The sequence below is a fragment of the Papio anubis genome, chromosome 10 (genome assembly GCF_008728515.1).
Source record: "Papio anubis isolate 15944 chromosome 10, Panubis1.0, whole genome shotgun sequence".
Taxonomy (NCBI): Eukaryota; Metazoa; Chordata; class Mammalia; order Primates; family Cercopithecidae; genus Papio; species Papio anubis.
In genome coordinates, this window is record NC_044985.1 from 81,197,640 (window position 1) to 81,212,252 (window position 14,613).

A 14,613-nucleotide genomic window follows, 5' to 3' on the forward strand; every position below is an offset into this window, starting at 1 on the left:
TCTTTTTTTTTTGAGACAGAGTTTCTGTCTGTTGCCCAGGCTGGAGTGCAGTAGCACAATCTCCACTCACTGCACTGACCACCTCCCGACTTTTCAGTCATTACTATTTACAATTGCTTGACCATCTCCCAGGCTCAAGCAATTCTCCTGTCTCGGCCTCCAGAGTAACTGGGATTACAGGTGTGCACCACCACGCCTGGGTAATTTTTCTATTTTTTATAGAGACGGGGTTTTGCCATGTTGGCCAGGCTGTTGTTGAACTCCTGGACTTAAGTGATCTGCCTTAATCTCAGATCACTTAATCTCAGATCACTTTGGAGGCTTAAATCTCAGCCTCCCAAAGTGCTGGGAGTACAGGCGTGAGCCACCACAAGGGCGGGAATGCATTCACTCTTGAATGATGCTCTTAATGCTCTCAACACTGACCGGAATCAAAATGGGAAGGTGGGGTCGCTGGGGGCTTCCTGGATCTTGCCTTCCTCACCAGCGCTAGGGCCAAAGGTAAATTTTGCAATACTTTGTTCATTATATATCAGCTAATAGAGGCCAATTCTCACATACTTAACAAGGATTTTCTTAATAAAAATGGGATGCTATTCAGAATACTAAGATATTCAGAGTAATTAACTTTAAAATAAGCATTAATAGGTAAACAGCCACCAAATGTAAATTTCAAATGTTAGAAGATGGCAAAATACTTAGCACTGTACCTCTAAAAAAGACTTCTGAACCAACACACACTTTTTTTCTTTTTTTACCATGTGACCTTGTGTCAGGCCCCTGAGCCCAAGCCTGCAGGTATACATCCAGATGGCCTGAAGTAACTGAAGAATCACAAAAGAAGGGAAAGTGGTCGGTTCCTGCCTTAACTGATGACATTACCTTGTGAAATTCCTTCTCCTGGCTCAGAAGGTCCCCACTGAGCACCTTGTGACCCCCGCCCCTGCCCACCAGAGAACAACCCCCTTTGACTGTAATTTTCCATTACCTACCCAAATCCTATAAAACGGCCCCACCCCATCTCCCTTTTTGGACTGACTCTCTGTTTGGACTCAACCCGCCTGCACCCAGGTGATTAAAAAGCTTTATTGCTCACACAAAGCATGTTTGGTGGTCTCTTCACACGGACGCATGTGACATGTTGTTTAATAAATACAGCTTCAGGCCGGGCGCGGTGGCTCAAGCCTGTAATCCCAGCACTTTGGGAGGCCGAGGCGGGTGGATCACGAGGTCAGGAGATCGAGACCATCCTGGCTAACATGGTGAAACCCCGTCTCTACTAAAAATACAAAAAACTAGCCGGGCGTGGTGGCGGGCGCCTGTAGTCCCAGCTACTCGGAGGCTGAGGCAGGAGAATGGCGTGAGCCTGAAAGGCTGAGCTTGCAGTGAGCCGAGATCGCGCCACTGCACTCCAGCCTGGGTGACACAGCGCGAGACTCTGTCTCAAAAAAAAAAAAAAATAAATAAAATAAAAATAAATACAGCTTCAGCAATCATATCACCTCCTGCCCCACCCTTATTCCACATGTAAATAATAACATTTCCAACAAACCAAACTGTGATGTTCTCATAACTTAGGCTGTAGAAGTCTGAAGCCCAACTAGTTCTTGGAGATTATCTACTTCAGTCCCCTTATTCTACAGAGGCGGGGCTGAGACCCAGAGAGAAAACAGGATTTGTCCAAGGTGATGGAATCGCTGGCCCGGAACTGTAGCCCGAGTCTCTCACCTTATTCTTTTCACACTATCTTACCCACATCTGCAAAAATATGAGTAGGTTTGCTGCAAAAGATTTGTGTGTTTCCTAAATAAAAATTTCCTTCAATCATAAAAATAACACCTATTCAATATAGAAAACTTGACAAAAACAAAGAAAAAAGCAAAACCCACCTATAATTCCATCTTCTAGAAATGCAACTGTTAAAACCTTGGCATATTTTCCTATTTTTTTCTCTAAATATATATATATATTTATATATATTCTACATATATTCTCTCTCTATATAATATATATATATTTGCATGCACACAGATGATGTATAGAAACAGTACATAAAACTTTTTTTTGAGATGGAGTCTCACTCTGCCACCCAGGCTGGAGTGCAGTGGCGAGATCTCGGCTCACTGCAACCTCCGCCTCCCAGGTTCAAGTGATTCTTCTGCCTCAGCCTCCCAAGTAGTTGGGATTACAGGTGCACATCACCACGTCCAGCTAAGTTTTGTATTTTTAGTAGAGAAGGGGTTTCACCATGTTGGCCAGGCTGGTCTCGAACTCCTGACCTCAAGTGATCCACCCACCTTGGCCTCCCAAAGTGCTGGGATTAATTATAAGTGTGAGTCATGATGCCCAGCCCATGAAACATTTTATACCTCACTTTCCCACTTAGTACTATATTGTGAATATTTCTCTATGTCAATAAAGAAATAAAGATTTCCCATGCTACATTTTCAGCCTTACTCATATATGTCCTCACTTTCTTCTGATATTTTCACTGTAAAATTGGAGGAAATTATACTAAGATTTGGATGCAGAACTAATAAAACCTTTGATAAAATTTACTACCTTTTCAGAGCCATTCCTATTTACAAAAAAAAGGGTGACCTATTAAAAATGCATGAGTCCTAGTGACACATTAGTTGAATTTAGGGTGTTCTACCATTCTACCTTTCAGTTTTCACTGTTGGTATCTTAAAAGCAAAAGACTTAAGTCAGAATTCTACCGGCAATCATAAAACATTGTGTTGGACACAATCTTGGATAGTGTTATGATGGATACAAGGGAAGCGTAGCTAAGAAATTTAGTTTATAAAGTGACAAAAACATGGAATGGACATTCAGGATTTCTTTCCTTCTTCAACCTTGCAATCCTAAGTGTAGCTCTTGGGCCACTTGGAAGAGTTAGAGGTTTTGAAACACAAGAGGCGCTACCCTTGACCGCTCACAGAACACATTCCTGGATCTTCCCAGGTTGGGGCTGTCAAAATCATGGAAGCCTAGGAAGGGGGAAGGGTATGGTTGACTTATTACTACCTCTCCAGCCAGCTTTCCTATCCATCTTCTTCTCTACTGCAGCATGGGTAGGTGACCCGGTCAGACCTGACCAGAGTCATTCCCTGGGACTACTATACTGACTCTAGGATAAACAAGTTCTTTCTTTTTGACAAGGTGGCCAAGCTTACCTCCTAAGAAGCCCTCTGCACACACACACAACACACACAGAAGCCAAACAAATAGATGAGAGGAAACGTCTTGACAATGTGGAATCTCTGATGTCAGTAAGTGAGGTCTTCAGTTATTTTTCTTTTTCTTTCTTTCTTTAATTTTTTTTTTTTTTTTTCTGTTTGAGACAGAGTCTCACTCTGTAGCCCAGGCTGGAGTGCAGTGGTGCAATTACGGCTCACTGCAGCCTCAACCTCCCAGATACAAGTGATCCTCCCACCTCAGCCTCTAGAGTAACTGGGATTACTCTGGACACCTGTGCCTGCCACCATGTTCAGCTAATTTTTGTATTTTTTGTAGAGGTGGGGTTTCACCATGTTGTTCAGGCTCATTCCTTCCTTGTTCTTTTTTTTTTTTTTGAGATGAAGTCTCACTCTGTCACCTAGGCTGGAGTGCAGTGGCACAATCTCAGCTCACTGCAAGCTCTACCTCCTGGGTTCAAGCGATTCTCCTGCCTCAGCCTCCCAAGTAGCTGGGACTACAGGAACTCGCCGCCACACCAGGCTAATTTTTGTATTTTTAGTAGAGACAGGGTTTCACCATATTGGCCAGGCTGGTCTCGAACTCCTGACCTTGTGATCCGCCTGCCTTGGCCTCCCAAAGTGCTAGGATTACAGGCATGAGCCACCGCACCCAGCTGTCCTTTTTTTTCTGAGACGGAGCCTCGCTCTGTCGCCCAGGCTGGAGTGCAGTGGCGTGATCTCTGCTCACTGCAACCTCCACCCCTCCAGGTTTAAGCAATTCTCTGCCTCAGCCTCTGGAGTAGCTGGGATTACAGGTGCGTGCCACCACACCCGGCTAATTTTTTTTGTATTTTTAGTAGAGACAGGATTTCACCATCTTGGCCAGGCTGGTCTTGAACTCCTGACCTCGTGATCCACCCGCCTCGGCCTCCCAAAGTGCTGGGATTACAGGCATGAGCCACTGCACCCGGCCTTTTTTTTTTTTTTTTTCCAATGTTGTGAGCTATGCCAGTATAGCCTTTCCATCTAGAAGCCAATAAATTCCCTTATATACATAGGCTAGTCTGAACAGAGTTTATGTCCCTTACCACCCAAAGAACACCAATAAGGAATATAGAAACAAGCTTGGGTGGCCAGAAGAGTGCTGCTCTCCCATCCTACATCTGCCCTTATGGCAGCAGGGATCACTCTTCCTACTCAGCATAGCTATCATTTCCTCGAATTCATTTAGAGGACTCTCCCCAAAATAAAGAAAAATAAAAATAGATAAAAGGAACAGCAAGATAAAAAGACCCTGGCCTTTTGACATCACACAGAGAAAAGAGAAGTCAGCAACTTCACTAAGCTTCATCAGCATTCCATGACCTAAGGACGGTCTTTACTGAAGGACAAAGGCGTAGAAAATAGAGTCCATGTAATTTGTAGAGCAAATGATCTTTGACGTTTTATCTTTTAAATGAACATACAGTAAAAGTGACTTTGGGGAGTACAAGTCTATGAGTTTCAATACGTGTATAGATTTAACCACATTTGGGACACAGAACAGTTCCACCACCCCAAAACACTCCTCTATATATCCCTCTATCACACCCTTCCACCACCCCTAATCCCTGGAAACCACTGATCTGTTCTCCACACTATAGTTTTGCCTTCTTAAGAATGTCATTTAAATAGAATTATACAGTCTGCAATCTTTTGAGGCTAGCTCTTTTATTCATTAAAACACCTTTGAGATTAATCCAAGTTATGTGTACCAGTAAGTTCATTCCTATTTATTTTTATTTTTTATTTGTAGAGACAGACTTTATGTTATTTTATTTTTTTATGAGATGGGGTCCCAAGTTGCCCCAGTTGGTCTCAAGCTCCTGACCTCAAGGCCAGCCACCTGCCTTGGCCTCCTAGAGTGCTGGGATTACAGATGTGAGCCACCATGCCCAGTCCTTTTTATTTCTGAGTATTTAATTGTATGGATGTACCACTGTTGTTTATTCATTCACTTGTTGAAGACATTTGGGTTGTTTCCAGTTTCCAGTCTGAGGTGATTACGAATAGAACTGCTACGAATATTTGTGTGTAGGCTTTTGTGTGAACATCAGTTTTTATTTCTCTAGGGTAAACACCCAAGACAGGGACTGCTGGGTCTATGGTAAATGTCTGTTTAACTTCATAAGAAGCTGCCAAACTGTTTTCCAGGGTGGATGATATGGTTTGGTTCTGTGTCCTCAACGAAATCTCATCTTGTAGCTCCCATAACTTCCACGTGTTGTGGGAGGGACCCTGTGGGAGATAATTGAATCACAGGAATGGGTCTCTTCTGTGCTTTCTCATCATAGTGAATAAGTCTCATGAGATCTGATGGTTTTAAAAATGGGGCCAGGGACAGTGGCTCATGCCTGCAGTCCCAGCACTTTGGGAGGCCGAGGCAGTCAGATCACGAGGTCAGGAGTTCGAGACCAGCCTGGCCAACACAGCAAAACCCATCTCTACTGAAAATACAAAAATTAGCCGGGTGTGGTGGTACGTTCCTATAATCCCAGCTCCTCAGGAGGCTGAGGCAAGCAGGAGAATTGCTTGAACCGGAGAGGTGGAGGTTGCAGTGAGCTGAGACCACGCCATTGCACCCTAGCCGGGGTGACAGAGTAAGACTGTCTCAAAAAAAAAAAAAAGGAACTCCCCTGCACAAGCTTTCTCTTTGCCTGCCGCCATCCACGTAAGATGTGACTTACTCCTCCTTGCCTTCTGCCATGATTGTGAGGCCTCCTCAGCTACGTGGAATGGTGAGTCCAATTAAATCTCCTTCTTTTGTAAATTACCCAATCTCAGGTATGTCCTTAACAGCAGCGTGAAAACAGTGGATATTCCATTTTGCATCGCCAGCAGCTGTGTATGAGGGTTCTGATTGCTCCTCATCCTCCCCAGTTCTTGGTATTGTCAGTATTTTTTATTTTAACCATTTTAACAGGTGTATGATATCTCATTATGAGTTTTCATTTGCACTTCCCTAATGGCTAGTGATTTAAGCATCTTTTCATGTGTTTACTTCTCATTTACATATCCTCATTGGTGAAGCGTTCCAGTCTTTTAACTATTTTTTCACTGGGTTGTTTTTTCATTCTTGAATTGTGAGAGTCCTTGATACCCTTTGGGTAAAACCATTTGTCTTGTATATGATTTCTGAGCTTTTCTCTCCCAGTTTGTGGCTTGTCTTTTTCTTCTGTTAACAGTGCCATTCACAGAACAAAAGTTTTATATTTTGATGAAGTCTCTTTTTTCAATTTTTAAATAGATTATGCTTTTGGTGTTATGTCTAAAAACTCTAACTCTTTTTTTTTTTTTTTTTTTTTTGAGACGAGGTCTCACTCTGTTGCTCAGGCTGGAGTACAGTGGTGCAAACATGGCTCACTGCAGCCTCAATCTCCCAGGCTCCAGCGATCCACTCTCTTCACCCCCTGCAGGTAGCTAGGATTACCCGTGTGTGCCACCATGCCCAGCTAATTTTTGTATTTTCTGTAGACAGGGTTTTGCCATGCTGACCAGCTGGTCTCAAACTCCTGGACTCAAGTGATCCTTCTGCCTCAGGCTCCCAAAATGCTGAGATTACAGGTGTGAGCCACCGCACCTGGCCCCTAAAAACTCTTTGCCTAACTCCACTTTATGAAGATTTTCTCCTATGTTTTTTCCTAATAGTTTTCTAGTTTTACTAAAATGAATTATCTCTTAATAGCTTAGAGAAAACTGTGGCAGTAAATGAGAGTCTAAATATTTTGAAATGACATTTTTCATGTTTAAAAACATTCACAAGTATCTAGAATATTGCATAAGATATATTTGTGAAATATAAAACAAATTCCAAAAGTAAAGGTCTCCGTAACTTCCAAAGGAAAAAACCCAACAACATGCTTTCTTCATAGTGCAATCCTCAATTTCCTCCCCACAACAGGGGCATGAAATGGATCTGTTGAACATAACAGTACTGTTCTGTGCTTAGTGAAATTGGATAGGAAAAATCTTGACATTAGTCTTAGTAGAAAGAGCAAGATAAATTTTTTTGAGATGGAGTTTCACTCTTGTTGCCCAGGCTGGAGTGCAATGGCATGATCTCAGCTCAGCACAACCTCCGCCTCCTGGGTTCAAGCAATTCTTCTGCCTCCACCTCCTGTGTAGCTGGGATTACAGGCATATACCACCACGCCCAGCTAATTTTGCATTTTTAGTAGAGAAGGGGTTTCTCCATGTTGGTCAGGCTGGTCTTGAACTCCCGACCTCAGATGATCTGCCCGCCTCGGCCTTCCAAAGTGCTCGCATTACAGACGTGAGCCACTGCACTCAGCTGAGAAATTTTTTTCAAAGGTCAGACTCTAGGTTAATTTCTATTAGCCCATGAAATTTATTGTTTAATGAAAACGCATTGAGAATCCTAGGACAACACTTGTAATGTCTGAAATATCTACCAACTGTTTTTAAAACTAAACATCTTTGAAAAAATTCTTTGAAAGACTTTATAAACAAAGCAATCCCCCCATCAACTTGCCCTTTCAAACAATAACTGATTTAAAGGTATTAACAAAGAACAGTGCTATTATGGATCTGTGACTGCATAAATTTTTTCAAGGCATATTGTAAATACAACTTTCTTTTTTTTTTTGAGACGGAGTCTCACTCTGCCACCCAGGCTGGAGTGCAGTGGCACGATCTTGGCTCACTGCAAGCTCCGCCTCCCGGGTTCACGCCATTCTCCTGCCTCAGCCTCCCGAGTAGCTGGGACTATAAGGCGCCCGCCATCACGCCCGGCTAGTTTTTTTGTATTTTTTAGTAGAGACGGGGTTTCACCGGGTTAGCCAGGATGGTCTCGATCTCCTGACCTCGTGATCGGCCCGTCTCGGCCTCCCAAAGTGCTGGGATTACAGGCTTGAGCCACCGCGCCCGGCCGTAAATACAACTTTCACAAAATATATATGAGATAGCTAAAACATTTTGGTAATAAATTAACTCTATATTGATATTAATAGTTTACTTTCCTGAAAGTATTACTACCATTTTGAGATAAAGTAAGAAATTGTTTCCTTAAGTAAAAACTGAAAGAATTTGCAAATCAGCTGTTAGACACTTTGACTCCTACCTACAAGTTCTGCCCTGAAATAATCTCAGGATCCTGTGGCTTCTTGCTAGAAAAATTAAACATTTGTCAAATGAAAAAATGGTAAATCCATTTAGAAGCAGAATTGTAAGTTATAAAATATATTATTATTAGATTTGTCATTGATACAAACCAACTATATCTGCTTCCCATTATATAAATGAACCAGTAATTTTACCTTACAATGAAATATAAAGATTACCCAAAGAAGAGCCGTGACTAGAGACTACTGGATAGTATCTAAAGCTAAACAAAAAAGGGCTGGGTACAGTGGTGAGCACCTGTAACCCTAACTACTTGGGAAGCTAAGGTGGGAGGATTGTTTGAACTCAGGAGTTTGAGACCAGACTGGGCAACACAGGGAGACCCTGTCTCACAAAAAAGTAAAACATGATAAACAAAAGGGCCTAAACATTTTCAGGGAATTAAAAACCTTATATCTAATATTAAGTAAAAGAGACTGTGAGGTAGCTGGATGTAGGTCTTACATCGTCACAAACACAACTCCATGGCCCTCATGGATCAAAACCCCATGAGGCTGTGAATTCTGATGACTTTTCCTAAAAATAATGGCCATTTGTAGAATGTTAAAAAGAAAGAGGCCAAGCCTGTAATCCCAGCACTTTGGGAGGCCGAGATGGGCGGATCACGAGATCGAGACCATCCTGGTGAACACGGTGAAACCCCGTCTCTACTAAAAAGTACAAAAAAACTAGCCGGGCGAGGTGGCGGCCGCCTGTAGTCCCAGCTACTCGGGAGGCTGAGACAGGAGAATGGCGTGAACCCGGGAGGCGGAGCTTGCAGTGAGCTGAGATCCGGCCACTGCACTCCCGCCTGGGCGACAGAGTGAGACTCCGTCTCAAAAAAAAAAAAAAGACAGAGGCCAGGTGCGGTGGTTCACACCTGTAATCCCAGCACTTTGGGAGGCTGAGGTGGGCGGATCACGAGGTCAGGAGATCAAGACCATCCTAGCCAACAAGGTGAAACCCCATCTCTACTAAAAATACAACAATTAGCTGGTTGTGGTGGCGCATGCCTGTAGTCCCAGCTACTTGGGAGACTGAGGCAGGAGAATCGCTTAACCAGGGAGTAGGAGGTTACAGTGAGCCGAGATTGCGCCACTGCACTCCAGCCTAGTGACAGAGTGAGACTCCATCTCAAAAAAAAAACAAAAACAAAAAAGAAAAACAAAAAAAGAAAGGATAAAAAGGTTGCGACATGATGAGAAGTTTGCTTCGGGGGAAGAAGAAAGGACAACTTTTTCTGGTCATTCTCTACATATACCCACCTTTGCTGCTTTTAGGTAGAATATTTCTTTTTTGAGACAGAATCTCACCCTGTCGCCAGGCTGCAGTGCAGTGGTGCAATCTAGGCTCACTGCAACCTCCGCCTCCTGGGTTCAAGCGATTCTCCTGCCTCAGGCTCCCCAGTAGCTGAGACTACAGGCAGACGCCACCACGCCTGGCTAATTTTTGTATTTTTAGTAGATACAGGGTTTCACCATGTTGGCCAGGATGGTCTTGATCTCTTGACCTCATGATCCCCACCTCGGCCTCCCAAAGTGCTGGGATTACAGGCATGAGCCACTGAGCTGGGCCAGAATATTTCTTTTATTTAATTAATTTTTTTTGAGACAGGGTCTCACTCTGTCACCCAGGCTGGAATGCAGTGGCACCATCACAGCTCACTGCAGCATTGAACTCCTGGGCTCAAGTGATCCTTCCACTTCAACATCCCAAGTAGCTGGGACTACAGGCATGTGCCACCATGCCTGCTTAATTTATTTTTTAATTTTTTGTAGAGACAGGGTCTGCTAATGTTTCCCAGGCTGGTCTCAAACTCCTGGGTTCAAGCAGTTCTCCCACCTCAACCTCCCAAAATGTTGGGATTACAGTTGTGAGCCCCTGTGCATGACCTTGACAGATAGTTTTTAATAAACTCATGAAGTTGAGTCATCCTCATTGTTGTGGAGGGTTGCAGTGCTCACCTGTGGGCTCTAATGTGGTTTCTAATTCTGTGTACTTGGTCATTGTATTCTCCTGCCTCTCCATCTTCCCAACTACTTCTCTACCTCTCTACTGATTTACCTACCAACCCAGCCGGCCTTTTTTTCAAAATTAATGTGAAATAATTTAGCATGGCTGTATTATACAGTCAATCTAGCTCTTTGATAGTTTAGATAACTTTAAAGTTTACTAAACAATGTCTTCTTTTTTTCAAATCTCTGCAGCTTTGCCTGAAAACATAAAACAACGTTTTCTTGATGTAGATACAGAAAAAGAATCACTTTAAAAATTTTCTGGTCCATTTGCAAATCTCTTGTTTTGCAAGTTATGCTTTATTAATGCACAGAGTGCCGCATTCAATCATTGTATTCTAGCTGTGCATCCAGTAAGATCAAGGTGACTTGAGGCTCAGAATAGCCCTTCAGCAAAGTGCTGAAAAAATACAAACTTGACTAGATAATATAAAAGAAAAGTGTTGCTAAAGGTCAAGATAGCCAAAGTTGCATGGATGCGTTGCAAGATCAGGCACATTCATTCACAAGATTTAGAACTGTAAGGACAGAAAAAACTGTTCCTTTATCCTCTTAGGTTCAGTAGCTGAGAACTACAAATCAAACTGACAAAAAGACATATTAATAGGAGAAAAGGTTTATTTTCAATGCACACAGTCTCTTCACAGAAAAGTAGCAAAAACCCGAAGAGGCAGTTTGGTGTAGAAGACCTGGGAGTTTATATACCATTTTAACAAAGGGTGATAAGTTGCGGACAGGTGACTAGATGAGGGAAAAGGAGTTTGGGCTTCTGGGGAAGTAAATCATGAGAAGGCAAATACATGGGGTAAACGAATGGAAGATCAAGCTTATTTTAGTACAGTTTGTTTTTGCAGACTCATCACTGTGAATTGTTTCTGGTGATTTGACACCTTTACAAATGGAAATTTATGTCACCCTTATAAAGTGAAATGTATGCCCCCATTTTTCAGCAGAAAGGTGGAGGACAGATAGTCCCTCCTGTGTCTGCTGTTTCTTAATTGCCTTTAGCTCAAAGTAATCCTCATGCCAAAGTGGCATATTTTGAGATGGCATATTAGAATCCCCTTTGGAACTATTTCATGTTGCCTGATTGCTAGCACATTTCCCTTATAGGTTGGTTCAGAGGACTGTTTCCACGTCATGTCCACGCTTTCTTATTTGGAATTACAATGAGAGTTTAAGGATTAAATGCTTCAATATAACATTCAGTTAATAAAGCATCAATTTTACTCACATCTGGTGTTTGAGCAGCTGAATTCCACATAACTGGCCTCTGAAGAAATACGATCTGCTTTGTAGCCAAATTCCCTTCACTGCAAATTAAAACAATAGTATTAGTATTTGTGAATTAGTAATTCTCTGTATTTCATAATTGACTAGAACATTCCATATGCAGTTTTGTAAAATAATCTTCTGACCAAAAATAATTATAAAATATAAATCTTTTTTTTTCCAGTGATGGAAAAAATGTAAAATGTAATTTTATAGAAACCACATCTGGAAAAACAAGAAAAATCCCTAAAAACTGAATATGGTCGCTATAAAAGAAAATAATTTTAATGTTTAAAGACACTTGTAATCTCACCAAGCTAACATCAATATTTTCATTTCTTTGTTTCCCCTCTTAGTCTTTATCAGCTTGTGTAATTTGCATGTCTGTAATCACTGCACATTTATATTTTGTTTCTATGCCCTTCACTGAACACTCTTTTTCTTGTTTGTACACTGTAATCATATTTTTAATGGTTGCATAATAACTCAAAGAATTAAGATACCAAAATGTACTAAGTCTTTTTTTTATTATTGGAAAATAAGGTTGCTTCCAGTTTCTTGCCAGTTATAAACAAAAAATATGTATTGTATTCAATTATTTTATTGAAATGAATACTTAGGAGATAAAAATATGTATTGTATTCCTCTTATGAATTATTTTCTTGAAATGAATACTTAGGAGGGGGAGTATTAGGTCAAACCTTATGATTTAAGCTTCTTGGTATGCATTGTCAAACTTGCCTTATAAACAGAAGAGACCAATTTAGGCTGCCACATGTGAGAAAATTTACATCCATTTTCAATTGAGGGACTTCAACTATAGCTAGTTTTATTTTCAGATGCGTCTTTGTAGTCAGCTACTCAGTATTCTCCTTATTTAACTATCATCATGGCAAATTACCCCTTGCCAAAGACTATTTGGGGTTTGTATTCCTCTGAAATGCTTTTCACAGAGTCTCCATGGATTTATGGGGAGGAGTGTCTGTAGCTAATGTTGCTCAGTTACGACTTTTATTATGCAAAAAACCCCAACAAAACCTTACTATTAGCTGCATTTTATGCTGAGCCCTTTTTCTGGAAAATGAATGCAACACTGAAACTCTGGCTTTAGAGTTATGTGTCAACCGCATACCATTTGAAAATCCCAACCTTACTGATGCCACTGAATTTAGAGAAATATCAAATCTTTCTCAAAGTGATAACAGGAGACTGCTTCTTTTTTATATTTGAAAGGCTGTTTCTAGTCTAATCTCATTCCATTTTGACGTCATCTTTGATTGGAACGAAAAACATTTATAAAATGTGTAGTAATTTTGGGAACAAATCGTCATGAGGCTTTGGTACACGGGCGGGATTAGCATGTGTACAGAAAAGGCTGGTCACATGTTTTGGGAGCATGACATATACTGGAAAAAGCCATGGCTTTGGAACTAGACAGTTCCTGGGTTCAAATCCAAACTCTGTCATAGTACCTAATAGCTGACGCCTTTAATCAGTTAATCCTTAAATTCTCTGTTTTCTTTTTCTTTCCTTTCTTTCTCTCTTTCTCACTTTCTTTCTCTCTTTCTTTCTTTCTTCTTTCCTTCTTTCGAGATGGAGTTTTGCTCTTTTTGCCTAGGCTGGAGTGCAATGGCATGATCTCGGCTCACTGCAAGCTCTACCTCCCTGGTTCAAGTGATTCTCCTGCCTCAGCCTCCCGAGTAGCTAGGATTACAGGCATGTGCCACCACACTGGTCTAATTTTGTATTTTTAGTAGAGACGGGGTTTCTCCATGTTGGTCAGGCTGGTCTCGAACTCCTGACCTCAGGTGATCTGCCTGCCTTGGCCTCCCAAAGTGCTGGGATTACAGGCATGAGCCACTGCACCCAGTCTCTCTGATTTTTTTCTATCAGGGACCTCAATAAGTGATAAGTGAAGAATAAGAGTGCATGAAAAGCCTCGCATTGTGCTTGCCACGAGAAGGAGCACAACAAATGTGATTTCCTTCCACTTTTCCATTCATTTAGTGAAATATAGGGTGCAGTTAAGGGAAGGGAAGAAAAGTTTCAGAATCAAGAATATCTTCCAGAGAGCAAATTCAAGGGACACAAAGATATGGTGGTTCATGCCTGTAATCCTAGCACTTTGTGAAGCTGACGGAGGATCCCTTGAGCCCAGGAGTTTGAGACTAGTCTGGGAAACATACTGAGACTCTTGTATCTACAAAAACTTTTTAAAAAAGTTATCCAAGTGTGGTGGCACGTGCCTGTGGTCCCAGCTACTCGGGAGGCTGAGGTAGGAGGATCACTTGAGCCCGGAGGTTGAGGGTGCAGTGAGCTATTGATCACGCTGCTGAACTCTAGCATGGGTGACAGAAAGAGAACCTATCTTAAAAGAAAAAAAGAAAGAAAAGTAAAGAAAAAAGGAAAAACAAATTCAAGGGACAGGGTACGTGGGAATGCAGAAGAGACCCTCTGGGTAACATTCCAGGTGTGTGATCCAGGTGGAGAATCACATGAAAGAACCAGGTCTGGAACGATCCAAAGATGGGAAGGAGGGATCAGGGTAGAATTCTTCTTCTTGAGGAGAAAGCAGGAACGCATCGGGGTAGGGATTGTGGGAGACCTTACAGTCAGTTCTTTCACACTCACTGTGGATGGCACAATTCTGAATGCACTAAGATCTAATGTTTGGCCTATGGCAGGCTTTACAGACTTTACTGTGCATTCCAAACACTGAGGTGCCTGTTGATTTCAGAGTCCATTCCAGTCTACGGAATCTCCATTTCACCAGGCTGCCCAGGTGGCCCTGATGCACAGTAAATTTGGGAACCATCACCAGAAGAGACAGACTTGGAGGTGTGGACTTCTCAGGCCCTGGGGATTACTTGGTGATATTTGCTACTACCAAAGGCATTCACTGTTTTCCTTGAATAATAAAACCCACCAACAGTTCCTCTTGGTATGGAGTGTGGAAACAAAAAGGGCCTAGTTTCTGGAAGCAT

At 41.9% G+C, this 14,613-nt stretch overlaps 1 protein-coding gene across 3 annotated transcripts in view; it reads right to left on the reverse strand.

Annotated features, from left to right (window-relative positions):
- The window catches only part of RFTN2 (raftlin family member 2), a 111,461-nt gene that overhangs the window by 7,204 nt on the left and 89,644 nt on the right, over positions 1 to 14,613 (reverse strand). For all 3 annotated transcript variants that reach the window (XM_009182693.4, XM_009182694.4, XM_003907768.5), the window contains one exon: positions 11,592 to 11,670. In XM_009182693.4, coding sequence (XP_009180957.2) covers positions 11,592 to 11,670 — 79 coding nt within the window. The remainder of the gene's footprint in view (positions 1 to 11,591; positions 11,671 to 14,613) is intronic.